At 41.9% G+C, this 16,616-nt stretch overlaps 1 protein-coding gene across 2 annotated transcripts in view; it reads left to right on the top strand.

Annotated features, from left to right (window-relative positions):
* Nucleotides 1-16,616, top strand: part of TPH2 (tryptophan hydroxylase 2) — a 112,657-nt gene that overhangs the window by 21,186 nt on the left and 74,855 nt on the right. For both annotated transcript variants that reach the window (XM_058568774.1, XM_058568773.1), the window contains exon 6: nucleotides 14,195-14,391. In XM_058568774.1, the coding sequence (XP_058424757.1) occupies nucleotides 14,195-14,391 (197 nt within the window). The remainder of the gene's footprint in view (nucleotides 1-14,194; nucleotides 14,392-16,616) is intronic.

Raw genomic sequence — 16,616 nt, 5'->3', positions numbered from 1 at the left:
TCTTTAAGGTGAGAAAAAGGGAGGAAGCCCTATTCTGGGATGCACAGGACAAATTAAAACGCATAATTTCCAGACGTTACATCTTCCCTCTCCCTGAGGCTCCCTAGGTGCAGTAGTTTATTTTCATTATGTCTTCTTACAAAGGCAGCGCAAATATTAACAATGTGAACAAACAAACTAACATTTTCATTTTCTACCATCTGAAAATTTCTTAGGGCCCATAGATTCATTTATGAAAATTCATGTGTGCAAAATTCATTTGCAAAAGCAAATAAAACATGTGCTCACTAGTGCTCTCACCTAACTGGCCTGGGGACCAGCTGAGAAGGGGTGTTTGCCTTACATCCACTCTGTGGAGCAGTGTAGAGCCTCAGGCCGCCCAGTCCTCCCGCCAAATGAGCCCTCATGATCCACTTCATGTCCTATGACTTGAATGGTTGGAAATCTTGCTATAACTCAAGAGGTTGTTAAGTCACTGTACTGAGTTGTAAGTTTCCTTTTAGAAAAATAGCATTCAATCATCACGCCCTGTGGCTTTGAAAATATCTTTGAAAGTTCGTTTATTAGGATGTCCAGCCAAGGAAACATCTCCCTGTTTAGTTAAGTTTGGCTTTTATGTCCCTTTGGGTTTATATAAGCTGATTTCTCTCCAGGTGAAAATTTTGGCTACAAGTGTGATGAGTGACAATGCCTAGGAAACCTGAGTTGAGAAAATTAGAAAAAGAAACCCTTCCATATAAAGTAGGGCTGGAAGCTAGTGAGATGAGTACGTATCTGCCAGACTTTCTGATTTACAACTATAATTTTTCTCAACCTTTATCTTGTTTCACCCTGATTGGTTGATTTACTTATTCAATAAACATTATGTATTGACACCTATATACTCCAGGCTCCACTCTGGGTGGCAGGATATAAAAGGACAAAGCAAGCAACCCCCGCCCCCCCCCTCAGGGTATGCACGTTGTAATGAGGGGAGATTTAGCAGAAGAATAGTTGTAGATATTTTACTTCTTATTTTTATTTCCCTGGGTATTACTGATAGTATTTTATCACAAAGTTATTGAGTATCCTTTATGGGCTGAATTCTGAAGTATAATTTTATCAAATTTGAGAGCCTTAGACTTTTCTCATAGACTCTTTGAAATCAGTAGAAAAAATAGCATTTGCTTTCTGGTTAAACTTTAATGGAATTCATACACTCCACTTAGGATTTTTTTTTTCCTGACTTGTAGTGACATTTTTTCCAGTCTCAGAGGTGTAAGCCATCTTCCAGTTGAGCTCTCCTCAACTATATGGCTTTACTCTGGAGACACCTGGCTGCAGATGACACTATCTTATGAGGGTGATACAACCAGCATACAACTAGGTGATGTTATGGTCACTGGCCATAGTGAGGGTTGTCAGTACTGACTGGAATTTCTGCTCACTGGTGTCACCTCAGTTGTGAGAAGTGTAACAAATGCTTGGTAACAATTAGCAGTAAATTTTGTAAAAGATGAATGTTTATTTTTTGAAAATTATGTTAGATCAAAATCAAGATTATTCTTATAATAATGTTAGAATAATGTCAATCGCACTCTTCTATATTCTTGTATGCTTTCTTGGATGAGAAAGAAAGAGGATGAATCACAGATAGCTCCCTGGGAATTACGCAGAATTCAGGGTGTGCTCGTTGAGGAATGCAACACAGGCACCTCATAAGTCAAGAAGGAACAAAGATAGAGACCTCCTGCCTTCATGTTCCCATCATCTTTCTCCAAAGGCCTTGTCCAAACCCTGAGAGGAACTGCTAATTGCTAATGAGGTGCAAAGTTGGTGGATTTTTACATTTCACCTCTTCTCATTTCCCTTCTGCAACCCCCAGGTGGAAGTGTCAATCAAGAGAGAGACACCCAAGGTGGGGAAAGAGAAAAAAGATGAGGCAGAGATGAGAGGGACAGTCTACACCGGCAGATAAACAGCTCTCGAATTAGTGAGGCATCTCCTGCCCCAAGGAACATGTAATGAAATAAAATAGAAAATGGGTTCATTTCTAACTGTTTCTATCAGATTCGTTCTTCTTCTTAACCAATTCTCTGTTTACCTTCTGCTCTGTTTGGTCCTTGCCACTGAGGAAATCCAGCTGTTTTTAAAAAACACAATCTGTGTGGCATTTCAGCCAGTCTTGCCATGTTGATGTAAGTACTATCAATTGCAGCCTGTCACATCTTCCTCCACTGAATAAGTGAATTGCTTCCCAGCACTGGGGTTCCTTTCAGGATAACATGAGCAGAGAAACTGCATTTTGTATTAGGAATTCTAGCAGCAAGGACTCTAGGAGGTATCCAGGACATGCCACCATAATGAAATATTTTCCAATCCCCCAAATTAAAAAAAAATAAGTATAAGAAAAATCACTTGCTTTTGGACGTGCTGGAGGAGAAGATAGAACAAATAGTTAAATAAAACAAAAGCACTGTTGCTTATTCGTCTGGCCATAGAAAGAACTCCCACAGTCTCAGCCTCAGTGGGGTCCATGTCCTGGATGTCTGTGTCAAACATGTGTTTGCTAAACGGCTCTGCTCTGATGAGCTCAGACTCACACAGAATAACTGTGGCTGTGCCTGCCCCCCATTTGGTTTGTCTGTGGACTTTCCGCCCTCTGCTCACTGCAGGGACAAGGCAGCTTTTTCAGAATCTTCGCCCTGACTCTAGGAAGGGTGGGATTTAACCTTACAGGCAGAAAGATGCCTCCCACAGCTGTTGTCAGTATTTCCAAAGAAAGTTCTTACTGTTCTCTGAGCAACATACTGTACCGAGGAGTTTATCCTGTTGTCAAGCCTAAATCCCCTGCTGGCCAACTTAGTCCTTTTCCTTGTACTGTCTTCCCTGAGCACTGGTTCCCCAGTGTGCTCTTAAAGCCTTAGTTTGCTATTCTTTGCCAAGAGGGCAGAATCTGCAGTGAACGGAAACTATTGAAAGTCACAACTGTTTTTCTCCAGTGAATTAGGAATCTGTGAATAATAATCTTGGTGGTTGTCAAGAATTCCGGAATCCCAACTAACTCCATATATAAATGGAGAAGATTCTCTAGAGATCTAATTATAATATTTGCATGTAATTAGTTTGTTGAGGAGTCTCATCTCGTTGGGGTTTTTATTTTCCCCACTCACTGCTTTCAACTATATTATGTTGAATCCTACTTTCCTGCTGGGAAGCAAGTCCATTAGCAATATCTAATTTCCTGTCATTTTCAATTATTAGTATAGTCTCATTTGGGTATTTAAGACTTAATCTCGTTCATTTGAAGAGAGATTAATCTCAAACTTGATTCAAAGTGTATCCTCCCTCCCCTTCAATTATTTGGTGGTGAGCGTCTATGTGTGTGTGGGGGGTGGGGGGAGGTGCCCTGGTTCTGAGCACCCTTCCTTCCCTCTTCTAGGACCTAGTTCCTTTGGAGTCAGGGTCTGAGACGAGGGAGGGAGGAGGCTAAGGGCTTTTTATAGGATTGTTAGAATGTCAGCGGTGGGCAGGCCTCAGGCCACACTTACCCTTGTTCAGACGGATTCTTTCTGATGGGGTGGTCTCTGTTGAAATGGTCTCTGCACAGTGTTGTGTGTAGTTTTCTTGGGGCAAAACCATTCCCTCCACCTGCACCCCTACAGATATGCACCCTGCATCCCCTTGACCTTGTCAGTGGTCATACCACCCACCCCTTCTCCAAGTTGGGCACACTATAGCTTGGGCACCCCTCACAAACATGCCCTTCAGTGCTTCTTTTCCAGGGTGATAGGAACCACTGGAGCATTCTTCTGCCTCCTGAGAACAGAGCAGAACTGGACAGGGTGAGGCTTCCCCATTTTCCTCCCAGGCACACCACATTGGATCCTCTGGAAATCTCTAGATCACTGGGCATCAGTCTCCACATTCACGGGAACCTCAGATCTCAGAGGACACACATCAAGGGTCCCCTCTTTTCTGTCACAGTGTGCCATACTCCTGGGATCCCAGACACTGTCCCAGGGCCTTCCTTTCCGCTGCTGCACCCTGGGGCACACCAGGGAGGCCTGTGTCCTGCCGCTCAGCAAGGGTCCAGTTGGGAAAGAGCAACCAGGCCCCACGCCTTCTGGGCATCTACAGTCCCTATAAACCATTCTCATGGCCCAGCCTGCCCTGCTCATTCAGGGAAGGGGAAACCTGCCCTTTCCCTCAAACCCTGGCCTCCTCACAATCCCTTACATCTCTTCTTCCCTGTTAGACCAATGGGTGAGCTTTGGAGGAGGAGGGAGTGGGGTAGAGAGGACTTTATTGGTGGTAGGGCCATTTCTGCTGCCTCTTAACATGCCCTGCAAGGAGATGGCTGGCTCCAACTGCCTGGGGGCTTTCTCTAGAATGTGGAGTACTTAAGTGACTTTAGTTTGGGGCCAGAGCAGAGTTTTAGGATGCCGAACTATGATACCCATTATATACACACATAAATGTACCCCTAGATAGATGCATAATGACGTATGAGTATATATCCCAGGATACCCTTCTGTCATCTTTCTCATATGCAATTCACAAAAAAACATTAATTTAGGACAAATACAAAGAAGTGCAGCACACTCTGATTCTCCCCATGACTACGATTTTTATTTTTCCAAGTATCAAAAGTTAAAAATTTTAAAAGATATATAGGTGCCCCTGCATTCCTGGTACCCCAAGCACTACCTCCAGTCTTACTGAGATGGTGAAATAGGTGACTAAATGTGCGAGTACTTCATGTGATCTACAAATCCATGCTGGTGTCACGGTTACCTGTGACTGTATATGAGAGTTTCTATATATAAATGCACACATCTTTAAGTCTTATTTTAGTTTGGTATATGAAAAATTGATGTCTGGAATACATTTTTTATTTCATTGGTTATACTAATAGATTAAGACTATAGCCAGCCTTGAGCCAGACTAACTGGGTTTTAAGCCTGGCTCCATGATTTTAGGCAAATAGCTTAGACTTTCTGAGCCTCAATTCCTCATCTGTAAAATGGAGATAATAACAGTGTCTACCTCATGGAGTTGTTGTGAGAATCAAATGGGTTAATTCCTATAAAAACACTTAACCTTAAAAAAGTGTCTGGCACACAGTAAGCTCTCAAATATGAACTATTATTCTATCCCTGTATTAACTACATAGAAAAATGGGTAATCTCTCATTTTTTCTGTATTTTGGATATTTTTAACAGAAATTAAATGGATAAAACTAGCCTTTACTTTGTGATGAAGTTGATTTTTTTTAAATTTATTTTTTTATTGATGTTTTAATAGTTTTTAACATTGTAAAATTTTGGGTTGTACATTTTTGTTTGTCCATCACCATATATATGTCTCCCTTCACCCCTTGTGCCCATCCCCCCCATTGCCCCTGGTAACCACATTACAGTTTTCTCTGTCCATGTGTTGGTTTATATTTCACATACGAGTGAGATCATGCAGTGTTTGTCTTTCTCTTTCTGGCTTACTTCACTTAACATAATAACCTCCAGGCCCATCCATGTTGTTGCAAATGGGACGATTTTGTCTTTTTTTATGGCTGAGTAGTATTCCATTTGTATATATATACCACGTTTTCTTGATCCAATCGTCAGTCGAGGGACACTTAGGTTGCTTCCACTTCTTGGCTATAGTGAATAATGCTGCAATGAACATAGGGATGCATAAACCTCTTTGGATTGTTGATTTCAGGTTCGTTGGATAGCTTCCCAGTAGTGAGATAGCTGGATCATAGGGCATCTCTACTTTTAATTGTTTGAGGAATCTCCATACTGTTTTCCATAGAGGCTGCACCAGTTTGCATTCCCACCAGCTGTGTATGAGGGTTCCTGTTTCTCCACATCCTCTCCAACATTTGTTGTTTATTGTCTTGGTGATTATAGCCATTCTAACGGGCGTAAGGTGATATCTTAGTGTTGTTTTGATTTGCATTGCCCTGATGATTAGTGATGTCGAACATCTTTTCATGTGCCTATTGGCCATCTGTATATCTTCTTTGGAGAAGTGTCTGTTCATTTCCTCTGTCCATTTTTTGGTCGGGTTGTTTGTTTTTTTGTTGCTCAGTTGTGTGAGTTCCTTATATATTATGGAGATCAACCCCTTGTCAGATGTATGTTTTGCAAATATTCTCTGCCAGCTGGTAGGTTGTCTGTTCATCTTGATTCTGGTTTCGTTTGTCTTGTAGAAGCTCTTTAATCTGATAAAGTCTCACTTGCTTATTTTTTCTTTAGTTTCCCTATTCTGGGTAGGCATGTCATCCGAAAAGATTCCTTTATGACCAATGTCAAATAGTGTGTTGCCTGTATTTTCTTCTATGAGTTTTATAGTTTCAGGTCTCACCTTCAGGTCTTTGATCCATTTTGAGTTAATTTTTGTGAATGGCGATAGCACATGGTCCACTTTCATTCTTTTGCATGTGGCTGTCCAGTTTTCCCAACACCATTTATTGAAGAGACTTTCCTTTCTCCATTGCATGTTCTTAGCTCCTTTGTCGAAAATTAGCTGTCCGTATATGTGTGGTTTTGTTTCTGGGCTTTTAATTCTGTTCCATTGATCTGTGTGTCTGTTTTTGTACCAGTACCATGTTGTTTTGATTACTATTGCTTTGTAGTATGTTTTGAAGTCAGGGATTGTGATGCCTCCTGCTTTGTTCTTTTTTCTTAGGATTGCTTTAGCTATTCGGGGTCTTTTGTTGTCCCATATGAATTTTAGTATTCTTTTTTCTATTTCTGTGAAGAATGTCATTGGGATTCTGATTGGGATTGCATTGAATCTGTAGATTGCTTTAGGTAATATAGACATTTTAACTATGTTTATTCTTCCAATCCATGTGCATGGGATGTCTTTCCATTTCTTTATGTCATCATCGATTTCTTTCAATAATGTCTTGTAGTTTTCATTGTATAGGTCTTTCACCTCCTTGGTAAGATTTATTCCTAGATATTTTATTCTTTTTGATGCAATTGCAAATGGTATTATCTTTTTGAGCTCTCTTTCTGTTAGTTCATTATTAGCATACAGAAATGCAACTGATTTTTGTAGATTGATTTTGTACCCTGTGACTTTGCTGTAGTTGTTGATTATTTCTAATAGTTTTCCAACAGATTCTTTAGGGTTTTCTATATATAGAATCATGTCATCTGCAAATAGTGAGAGTTTCACTTCTTCGTTACCTATTTGGATTCCTTTTATTCCTTTTTCTTGCCTAATTGCTCTGGCCAAAACTTCCAGTACTATGTTGAAGAGGAGTGGTGAGAGTGGGCAGCCCTGCCTCGTTCCTGTTCTCAGAGGAATGGCTTTCAGTCTTTCCCCGTTGAGTAAGATGTTGGCTGTGGGTTTGTCATAAATAGCCTTTATTATGTTGAGGTACTTTCCTTCTATTCCCATTTTGTTGAGAGTTTTTATCATAAATGGATGTTGTGTCTTGTCAGATACCTTCTCGGCGTCTATTGAGATGACCCTGTGGTTTTCATTCTTTGTTTTGTTGATGTGGTGTATCATGTTGATTGATTTGCAGATGTTGAACCATCTCTGCGTCCCTGGTATAAATCCCACTTGATCATGGTGTATGATCTTTTTAATGTATTGCTGTATTTGGTTTACCAATATTTTGTTGAGGATTTTTGCATCTATGTTCATCAGCGATATTTGCCAGTAATTTTCCTTCTTTGTATTGTCTTTGTGTGGCTTTGGTATCAGGTGATGTTGGCCTCGTAGAATGATTTAGGAAGTGTTCCATCTTCCTCTATTTTTTGGAATAGTTTGAGAAGGATGGGTATTAAATCTGCTTTGAATGTTTGGTAAAATTCACCAGAGAAGCCATCTGGTCCTGGACTTTCATTTTTCGGGAGGTTTTTGATTACTATTTCAATCTCTTTACTTGTGATTGGTCTATTCAGATTCTCCATTTCTTCTTGGTTCAGTTTTGGGAGGTTGTATGAGTCTAAGAATTTATCCATTTCTTCTAGATTGTCCAATTTGTTGGCATATAATTTCTCATAGAACTCTCTTATAATTCTCTGTATTTCCATGGTATCCATTGTGATTTCTCCTCTTTCATTTCTAATTTTATTCACTTGAGCCTTTTCTCTTTTTTTCTTAGTAAGCCTGGCTAAGGGTTTGTCAATTTTGTTTATCTTCTCAAAGAACCAACTCTTTGTTTCATTAATCCTTTCTACTGTTGTTTGGTCTCAATTTCATTTATTTCTGCCCTGATTTTTATTATTTCTCTCCTTCTGCTGATTTTGGGCTTTGTTTGTTCTTCTTTTTCTAGTTCTGTTAGGTGTAATTTGAGGTTGCTTATTTGGGCTTTTTCTTCTTTGTTAAGGTGGGCTTGTATCACTATGAGTTTCCCTCTCAGGACCGCTTTTGCTGAATCCCATGTGGTTTGGTATGGCATATTTTCATTTTCGTTTGTTTCCAGATAGTTTTTGATTTCTCCTTTAATTTCGTCAATGATCCATTGGTTGTTGAGTAGCATGTTGTTTAATCTCCACATTTTTGTCACTTTTCCAGTTTTTTTTTTTGTGATTGATTTCCAGTTTCCTAGCATTATGGTCTGAAATGATGCTTGTTATGATTTCAATCTTCTTAAATTTATTGACATTTGCTTTGTTTCCCAACATATGGTCTATCCTTGAGAATGTTCCATGTGCGCTTGAGAAGAATGTGTAGTCAGCTGTTTTTGGATGGTGTGCTCTGTATATGTCTCCTAGGTCCATCTCGTCCAGTTTTTCATTGAAGTCTACTATTTCTTTATTAACTTTCTGTATGGATGATCTATCCATTGATGTAAGCGGGGTATTAAGATCCCCTACTATTATTGTGTTGTTGTTAATGTCTCCTTTTAGGTTTGTTAATAGTTGCTTTATGTACATTGGTGTTCCTATGTTGGGTGCATGTATAATTATAAGTGATATGTCTTCTTGGTGGAGTGTCCCTTTTATCATTATATATTTCCCTTCTTTGTTTTTGTTAACCTGTTTTATCTTGAGGTCTACTTTGTCTGATATGAGTATGGCAACACCTGCTTTCTTTTGTTTGCCATTAGCTTGGAGTACTGTCTTCCATCCGTTCACTCTGAGCCTGTGCTTGTCTTTAGAGCTGAGATGTGTTTCCTGGAGGCAGCATATTGTTGGGTCTTGTTTTTTAATCCATCCTGCCACTCTGTATCTTTTGATTTGAGAGTTCAATCCATTTACATTTAGGGTAATTATTGATATATGAGGTCTTAATGTTGCTGTTTTGTCACTTATTTTTAGGTTCTTTTGCATTTCCTTTGTTTCTTGTCCCATTTGTTTCTGACTGCCAATTCAGTTTGGTTGTTCTGTCTTATGACTCTTCTAGTTTTCTCTTTGTTTATCATATGTGGTTTTAATTTGATTATTTGTTTAGTGGTTACCTTGAGGTTTGTAAAAAAAATCTTGTGTATGAGATAGTCCATTATCTGATGGCCTCCTATTTCCTTATACTAAGTCAATTCAGTCACTTTCCTCTTCCCCTTCTAAGTCGTTCTTGTTATACCTTTTCTATCTTGTGTTGTGGGTGTGTGTTTACAGTGATGAGGTTAAATTTATTTTTGGTGAATTCCTTCCTTTGATCTTTGATTTTGGTATTTAAGTGGTTGTTAACCTATTCCGGTAAAGATCTACTATTTTTCTGAGTTTGTCTATGTATTTTTCTCTTTGCTCCAAGCTTTGTGTTCCCTTTCTCTTCTTTTTTTCAGGCCTGAAGGCCTTCTTGAGTATTTCTTGTAGTTGGGGTCTCGTGGCCATGAACTCCTTTAGCTTTTGTTTATCTGGGAAAGTTACTATTTCTCCATCGTATTTGAAGAATATTTTTGCTGGATAGAGTATTCTTGGCTGAAAGTTCCTGTCGTTCAGTATTTTGAATATATCATTCCAGTCTCTCCTAGCCTGTAAAGTTTCTGTTGAGAAATCCGCTGAGAGCCTGATGGGAGTTCCTTTGTACGTTATTTTTTGTTTTTGTCTAGCTGCCCTTAATATTGTTTCTTTGTCATTGACTCTGGCTAGCCTTACCACTAGGTGTCGTGGAGAGGGCCTTTGTCTGTTAACATATTTAGGTGACCTGTTGGCTTCGCTTACTGGTATTTCCTGCTCCTTCCCCAGATTTGGGAAGTTCTCAGCTATTATTTCCTTGAATAGGCTCTCTGTTCCTCTTTCCCTCTCTTCTCCCTCAGGAATACCTATAATTCTTATGTTACATTTCCTAATAGAGTCAGATATTTCTCGGAGACTTTCTTCATTTCTTTTTAGTCTTAGTTCTCTCTCTTCTTCCATCTGGAGCATATCTGTATTCCTATCCTCTATAATGCTAATTCTTTCCTCCATATTGTCAGCTTTGTTCTTTAAAGATTCCAGATTCTCCTTTATCTCCTCCATTGTGTTGTTCGTCTCCATCAGCACTGATTGGTTTTTCTTTATGATTTCAATCTCTTTTGTGAAGAAACTCCTAATCTCATTGAATTGTTTGTGTTGTCTCGTATTTCGTTGAGTGTTTTTATGATAGCTATTTTGAAATCTCTGTCGTTTAGGTTATGGATTTCTGTGTCTTCAGGGTTGGTTTCTGGGTGCTTGTCATTTTCCTTCTGGTCTGGTGATTTCATGTATCTTTGCATTGTGGTTCCTGTATTGGCAAAGCCAATTTCCAGGAAATTGCAACCTGGAAATCTCTGGTTGCAATTTCCACCCACCGCCACTGTGTGGGGGTAAAGGGCTGTGTATTCTGAGCCCCCTGCTCTCTGCCCTGGCTGTTCATTGCAATACGCCAGTCACTTGGTCTGGTCTGGTCGGCTGAGCTGCAGGGTCCAGCTTGCGGGGAGGGGCGGGGGCTCTCTCTTTTGCTGGCTGGGTCCCTGGCATGAGGGGCTTCTCGCTCGCCCCTCGTTGTCTGCTCTACTGGGGTGCTCAGATGTTGATGGTATCCCGTAGCAGTTCTGAGTCCTCTGTGTGGGAGTTGCCCACTGGCTGAGAAAACCTGAAGAGCTACGGTTTCCCCGCAGAGGGTCGCCCCTCCCCCCTCTCCGGGAGCCATGTGGACCGGGATCACTGATCCGATGGGGAGGGAGAGTAGTTCTCCTTACCTCTCCCCACTTCCTCTGGGGGCCCAGTGCGTTCCACTCTCAGATGTGTGGCAGTGTGGATCTTTCCAATCTTGCTTTTCATTGTCTAGGATTCCGTTGTTGGTCTGTGACTGTTCCTTTTGTTGTATCCTATCGGGGGAAGAGTTTACGAGAAAGCTCACTCCACCATGATGCTGACGTTGCTCTCATCTGAAGTTGATTTTTAAACATTTACCTTAAAGAGTTGCCTGGGGGGTAGGGGTGGGAGGGGTGTGAGAATCTCTTGGTGTGATCAGAATCAGACTTTCCTGCAATCAGAGTGGTACCCGGCACCAGCCATTACCTCAAAGAGCCAGAGGGTTAGTTACCCAGGAAGCACAGACAAGCAGAAACAAATGGAATATACGTGACCATCCATATTCCTGAGATTGTGACACTGGAGATTCGTGCAGTGACAAACCTGTATAACTCTGTCTTCCTACCCTGCCTCACACCTGTTTTCCTTGTGCTGCTGCCTGTCGGGCACATGCAGCTCCCCTTTGAAATACTGCAGATTAATATCAAAAGGAAAATTCTGACCTCACGATTCTTTCAAATGGCTTCTCAATATTTCATTTATGGTTTCAGCCTCATTGCTCTCCTCCCTTCTGATTGGGCACAGCCCTTATTAGCTTTATTAGCTTACCTGACTCAGATTGATTTCGTTGAATTTTCTGGTACCAGAGGCAGACGATTTATATACTTATTTCCTTACATCCTTTCCATTTTTATCTTTCCATTTCAAGCTTTCATTCTAAATTCATCACAGATGCTAAGTCTTAGCAGTCTTGAAATTCTCAGCAAATATTTGCTAGGTTGTAGTTTTTTGTTATCAACAGCCAAATTTAAACAACACTAATGCTGCCCTAATTTGGTTTGTATAACCCCAGTCTTGGTACTCAGAGAAAGCATATGTTCATTTCTGGTTCTTGCTTGTGTGTGTTATTCCCTCATCCCTCATGTGCTGCAGTTAATTTTTTTTAAGTAAAAATAATTTAGGGCAGTGGGAACCACTTTTGGCCCTGAACTTCAAATGGAAAGCATTTTGACAGGAACACCCTGCAGGACATAGAAGGCTGGGGGCGCTGGGTCTGTCTGGGGCCTCCTCTTGTTAGTGTCCTCCTTCCCTCTTTCGCTGCCTCGGGGGTGCTCCCGCAGGGCCCAGCTTGTGGAAGGTGCTCTGCAGCTGCAGCAGCCTGGGGGGGCAGGCACTGCCTGTGTAGACTGCTGGGGCAGCACTCCTGGTTTTACGTGTATGTATTTGGAATGTCATGTGTTGCGTGTTTATATCTGTTGACTGAATTTCTGACGCGTGGCCAGGGTGGGCAGTGGGGAGTGCTGCAGGTGGCTGCTGAGCATGTCCTGAGAGGGTTTCTCAAACCCTAATTTCATTTCAAAATAGGTATTTTAATCAGAGGCTAAATTCAAAGTCTGGTCCATCAAGCAATAGTGTGCAAAAACACACGTCCATCTTCCTCCTTATCTACTCGTCCCGGGTTGCGTCAGGAGCTATGTTCTTTGCTCATGGCTGCTGGCTGCTGTTAGAACAGCATTTCGTCCTCACCTTTCTTTCTGTCTGGGAACTTGCAGATCATACCTGGCCAACAAGGCTCAGCTTAAGTTGTGCCTCCTCCAGGAAGCTCTCCCTGACCACTCCAGTCTAAGGCCACCTCTCAGTATTCTAAATCAGGCATCAGCACTCTACTGCTTGTGGGTCAAATCCAGCCCACTGCCTGTTTTTGTAAAGAAAGTTTTATTAGAACATAGCTGGGTTCATTTGTTTACATATTGCCCATGGCTGCCTTCAAGATACAATGGTAGAACTGAACAGTTGTGACAGACCATGTGGCACACAAGCCTAAAATATTTACTTTCTGGCCCTTTACAGAAAAAGTTTGCTGACCCCTCTCCTAGCCCAAGAGGCTGTAATATGTAATATGTGTACATATTATGTGTAATATGATGTGCAATAAAGGCTTGTATTTTGCAGTTTGCAGAACTCTCACTTTTAAATTTAGTATAGTCTTTTAGTATTTCCCAGACATTTGCTCACTGAACAAAGAATCTCAAAATTACACTTGGAGATTGAGGTGAGTTTCCAACAAGGGACAAAGAGAACCCACAGGCAATTTTATTTTAAAGAGACTACATCAATTTATTACTTGTTGTCAGGTGATTGCAGAAAAGGCTCTCAGAGCACAGCTTTGTACCCAAACCAGTTCCTTCCAACCCAGAACTCTTACTTGTTACTGATCTCAGTGTAAGAACATAATGTTATTGCACAAAAGGGCATGATCTGCTCACCGTGAGATAAAAGCCAGTCGCCAAGAGGCAAGATGGTGGCAGAGAAAGGGCAGTTTATTACAGCTTGCTAGAAGGAGGGAAGATGGCTGACTAATGTCCAAAAGAACCATCTTAAGGAGGCACAAAATCTTACAGCAGTTATATAGGCCAGTGGGTTATTGGAGAGGGGGTTAGGCATGTTGACCTTCTGGTGTTACAGTCTGGGAGTGCCACACCAGATCTTTCAGTTTTCATTGATGATGGCTCTCAGCATAGACTCTCTGTTTGTGGGTTGTCACATTCCTAAGGAATTCAAAAGAACAAAGTTATCATCTTATCACAGGTGGGAGGTACATACACAAGCAGGAGTTGTAAAATCTACAGAGCACTTAAATCTCCTGGAGGGTGCATAGCCAGCTGGGTTAGTTTGTCAGAGGTCATTCAAAGTTACAATAAGGTTTCTTTTCTATAATGTGGCTTCCCTTATGTCAGCCTTGTGTTGAGCTGGTATCAGTAAATCTTATCAAATTTCCATAAGGATGTGTGAAGATGTAACTTAATCAAATCATTTGTATGGAAGTCCAAATACACACACACAAAGTTAGAAGGTTAGCATTTAAAATTTAAAAATCATTTAAAAATGATACTCAATGGGATCCTTTTAGACACTTAGATGTCCCACTTTATAAGAATCTGACTTGCGATAGGTGTGAAGGTGAGAATACACTTAACTGAGTGACCCAGAGGTAGATTCGTTCTCTTGTTTTCTCTCCTGCCTAGTGGTCAGCCCATTCCCCGGGTGGAGTACACGGAGGAAGAGACAAAAACTTGGGGCATTGTATTCCGGGAGCTCTCCAAACTCTATCCCACTCACGCTTGCCAGGAGTATCTGAAAAACTTCCCTCTGCTGACTAAATACTGCGGCTACAGGGAGGACAACGTGCCTCAGCTTGAAGACGTCTCCATGTTTCTGAAAGGTGAGGATTCATGCAGGCTGTCTTTTCCTGCCAACATCCTTGATTGCCTTCCAAGCACACAGAATGCAGCAACACCCCTTTTTCCAAAAAGAAAAACTCCTTTGGATTTAAAAAGAGGAGCATTGACACAACAATTCTCGAGGGCCACCTGCAGGAAGCAGAGTGGGGACTCTGAGCAGGGAGATGGACTCAGCTGTTCACACAGCCGGGGTCTCAGTGAGGTCTCTCTGTGCTGGGCTCATTTATATGGTAACCCCCAAAGGAGATTTGTAAGTTCAGCTTTGGGCTTTCTCTGACCCAGGAACCACTCTTTCGGGCTACATAGATATGGAATGACCTCAAAGGTGACTTTTTATCTACTTTGTTAAAAATTATGTATTGGACGAAGAAGTATCATGGATAATGTTGGACACCAGTGACTTTCTTCTGGGGGAAATCAGTCCATTAATCAAATCAACGTTTTTAAGCATAAATTGTGTGCCAGGGACTGTACTCGTGGCTGATGTTATAGTAGTGAACAAGACGGAGCACAGAGTCACCTCAAGTCCACGTTCTCTGTGTGGTCACTCTCCTCACTGACCCTACTGGGACAGCAGTTGGGAAAACTTAGGGCTCCTGTGGGGGTGGAGGGAGGAGGCCAAGTTTCACAGCGTCTCCACTTCCTCCTCTGCTCTTCACTGTGGTTGAGTCCTCGGGTTCTCTGCTTTTGCCTCTTTCTTCTTCCGTTTCAAGATCAGCAGTTCTAAGAGCAAAAGCGCATTGCTGCCTCCCTTCCTGGAACTCATGTCCTCCTGTCGTGCCGGGTTTTGTCAGTGATGCTTTACTCTCTAGACTCGCAGAAGTCCTGCCCCACCCTGCCTTTCTTAGTCTTTGTGTTAGTTTCCTGTGGCTGCTATAACACATTACCACAAACTTAGGGACTTAAAACAACAGGAATGTGTTATCTCACAGTTCTGGAGATCAGGAGTCTAAAATCAAGGTCTTGGCAGGGCTGTGTTCCTTCTGGAGGCTTGTTCCTTGCCTTCTTCAGCTTCCAGAGTCTTCCTGCATTCCTTGGCTCATGGCCCCTTCCTTACATCACTCCAACCTCTCGTTTCCATTGTCACATCTCTTTCTATGACTCGGACTCTCCTGCCTCCCTCTTTTAAGGGCCCTTGTGATTATATCAGCCCCAAGAGAATAATCCAAGATCATCTCCCCATCTCAAGATCCTTAATTTAATCACACCCGCAAAGTCTGTTTTGACACGTAAGAGAACACATTCACAGGTGCAGGGGATTGGGAGGCAGACGTCTTTGGAGGGCCGTTGTTCAGCTTACCACAGTCTCCATGTGTGGCCACTTCTAGCTTTGTGACCTTGTGAGCCTGTCCTTTTCTTGACATTCCACTGCCACCGCTCAGATTGAGGCCCCATCATTTTACAACCTTGACGTCTGTGTCTTCTCCCCTCTACTCTCCTGCCACTGCTTCCAGATGAAGCTTCCCAAAGCATCTCTTCCTTCCTGGCATCTCTGCTCAGAAGACACCAGCGGCTCCCCTTGTTTTCACTGAGGGTGACAAACGTGTTTTCCTGTAAAAGGCCAGATAGTAAAGATTTTAGGCTTTGTGGGCCAAGAGGCAAAATTGAGGCTGTTATGCAGGTATTTGTATAGCCATTTAAATGTGACCATTAAAAAATGTAAAAACTATTCTTAGCTCATGAGGTGTAGAAAAACAGATGGCAAGCTGAATTTGAACTACAGGCCGTAGTTTGCTGATCTCTGGTTCACACAATCAAGTTCTGAACTTCAATCTCAGTTCAAAGCCCTGACCCACTTTCCAAGGTTGTCTACTATGGCCGTGCTGCACAACCCTCCTTCCTGCTGTGGGCTCTCACACCTCTGCTCAGGCTCTGTCCCTTGCTGGAAAAGTCATCCCTTCTCCACCCCCTCAAATTCTACCTACTCTTCCAGACTCAGAGCAAGTCCTGCCTCCCCTCTGAATCCTGATCATAACAGCCATCATGACCTCTCCCCTCTCTGCTTTTATTCTAGATCATGTGTGTGTCAGGAGAGAGACTGGCATGGTCTGACAGCTGGTACCCTGAGAACCACACCTAGCATGATGGGAGGGCCTCACGTGTGGACACCATCCATGATCTTTTTTACTGAGGGAAAGAGATTGAGAACCACTGATCAGTATCACTTAGTTAGCGCCTAATTACAGAATGCCTTAACGTTAACGTT

The sequence above is a fragment of the Diceros bicornis genome, chromosome 25, assembly GCF_020826845.1.
Source record: "Diceros bicornis minor isolate mBicDic1 chromosome 25, mDicBic1.mat.cur, whole genome shotgun sequence".
Lineage (NCBI taxonomy): Eukaryota > Metazoa > Chordata > Mammalia > Perissodactyla > Rhinocerotidae > Diceros > Diceros bicornis.
Note: the sequence above shows the minus strand (reverse complement) of the source record. Positions and strands in the feature narration are given on the sequence as shown.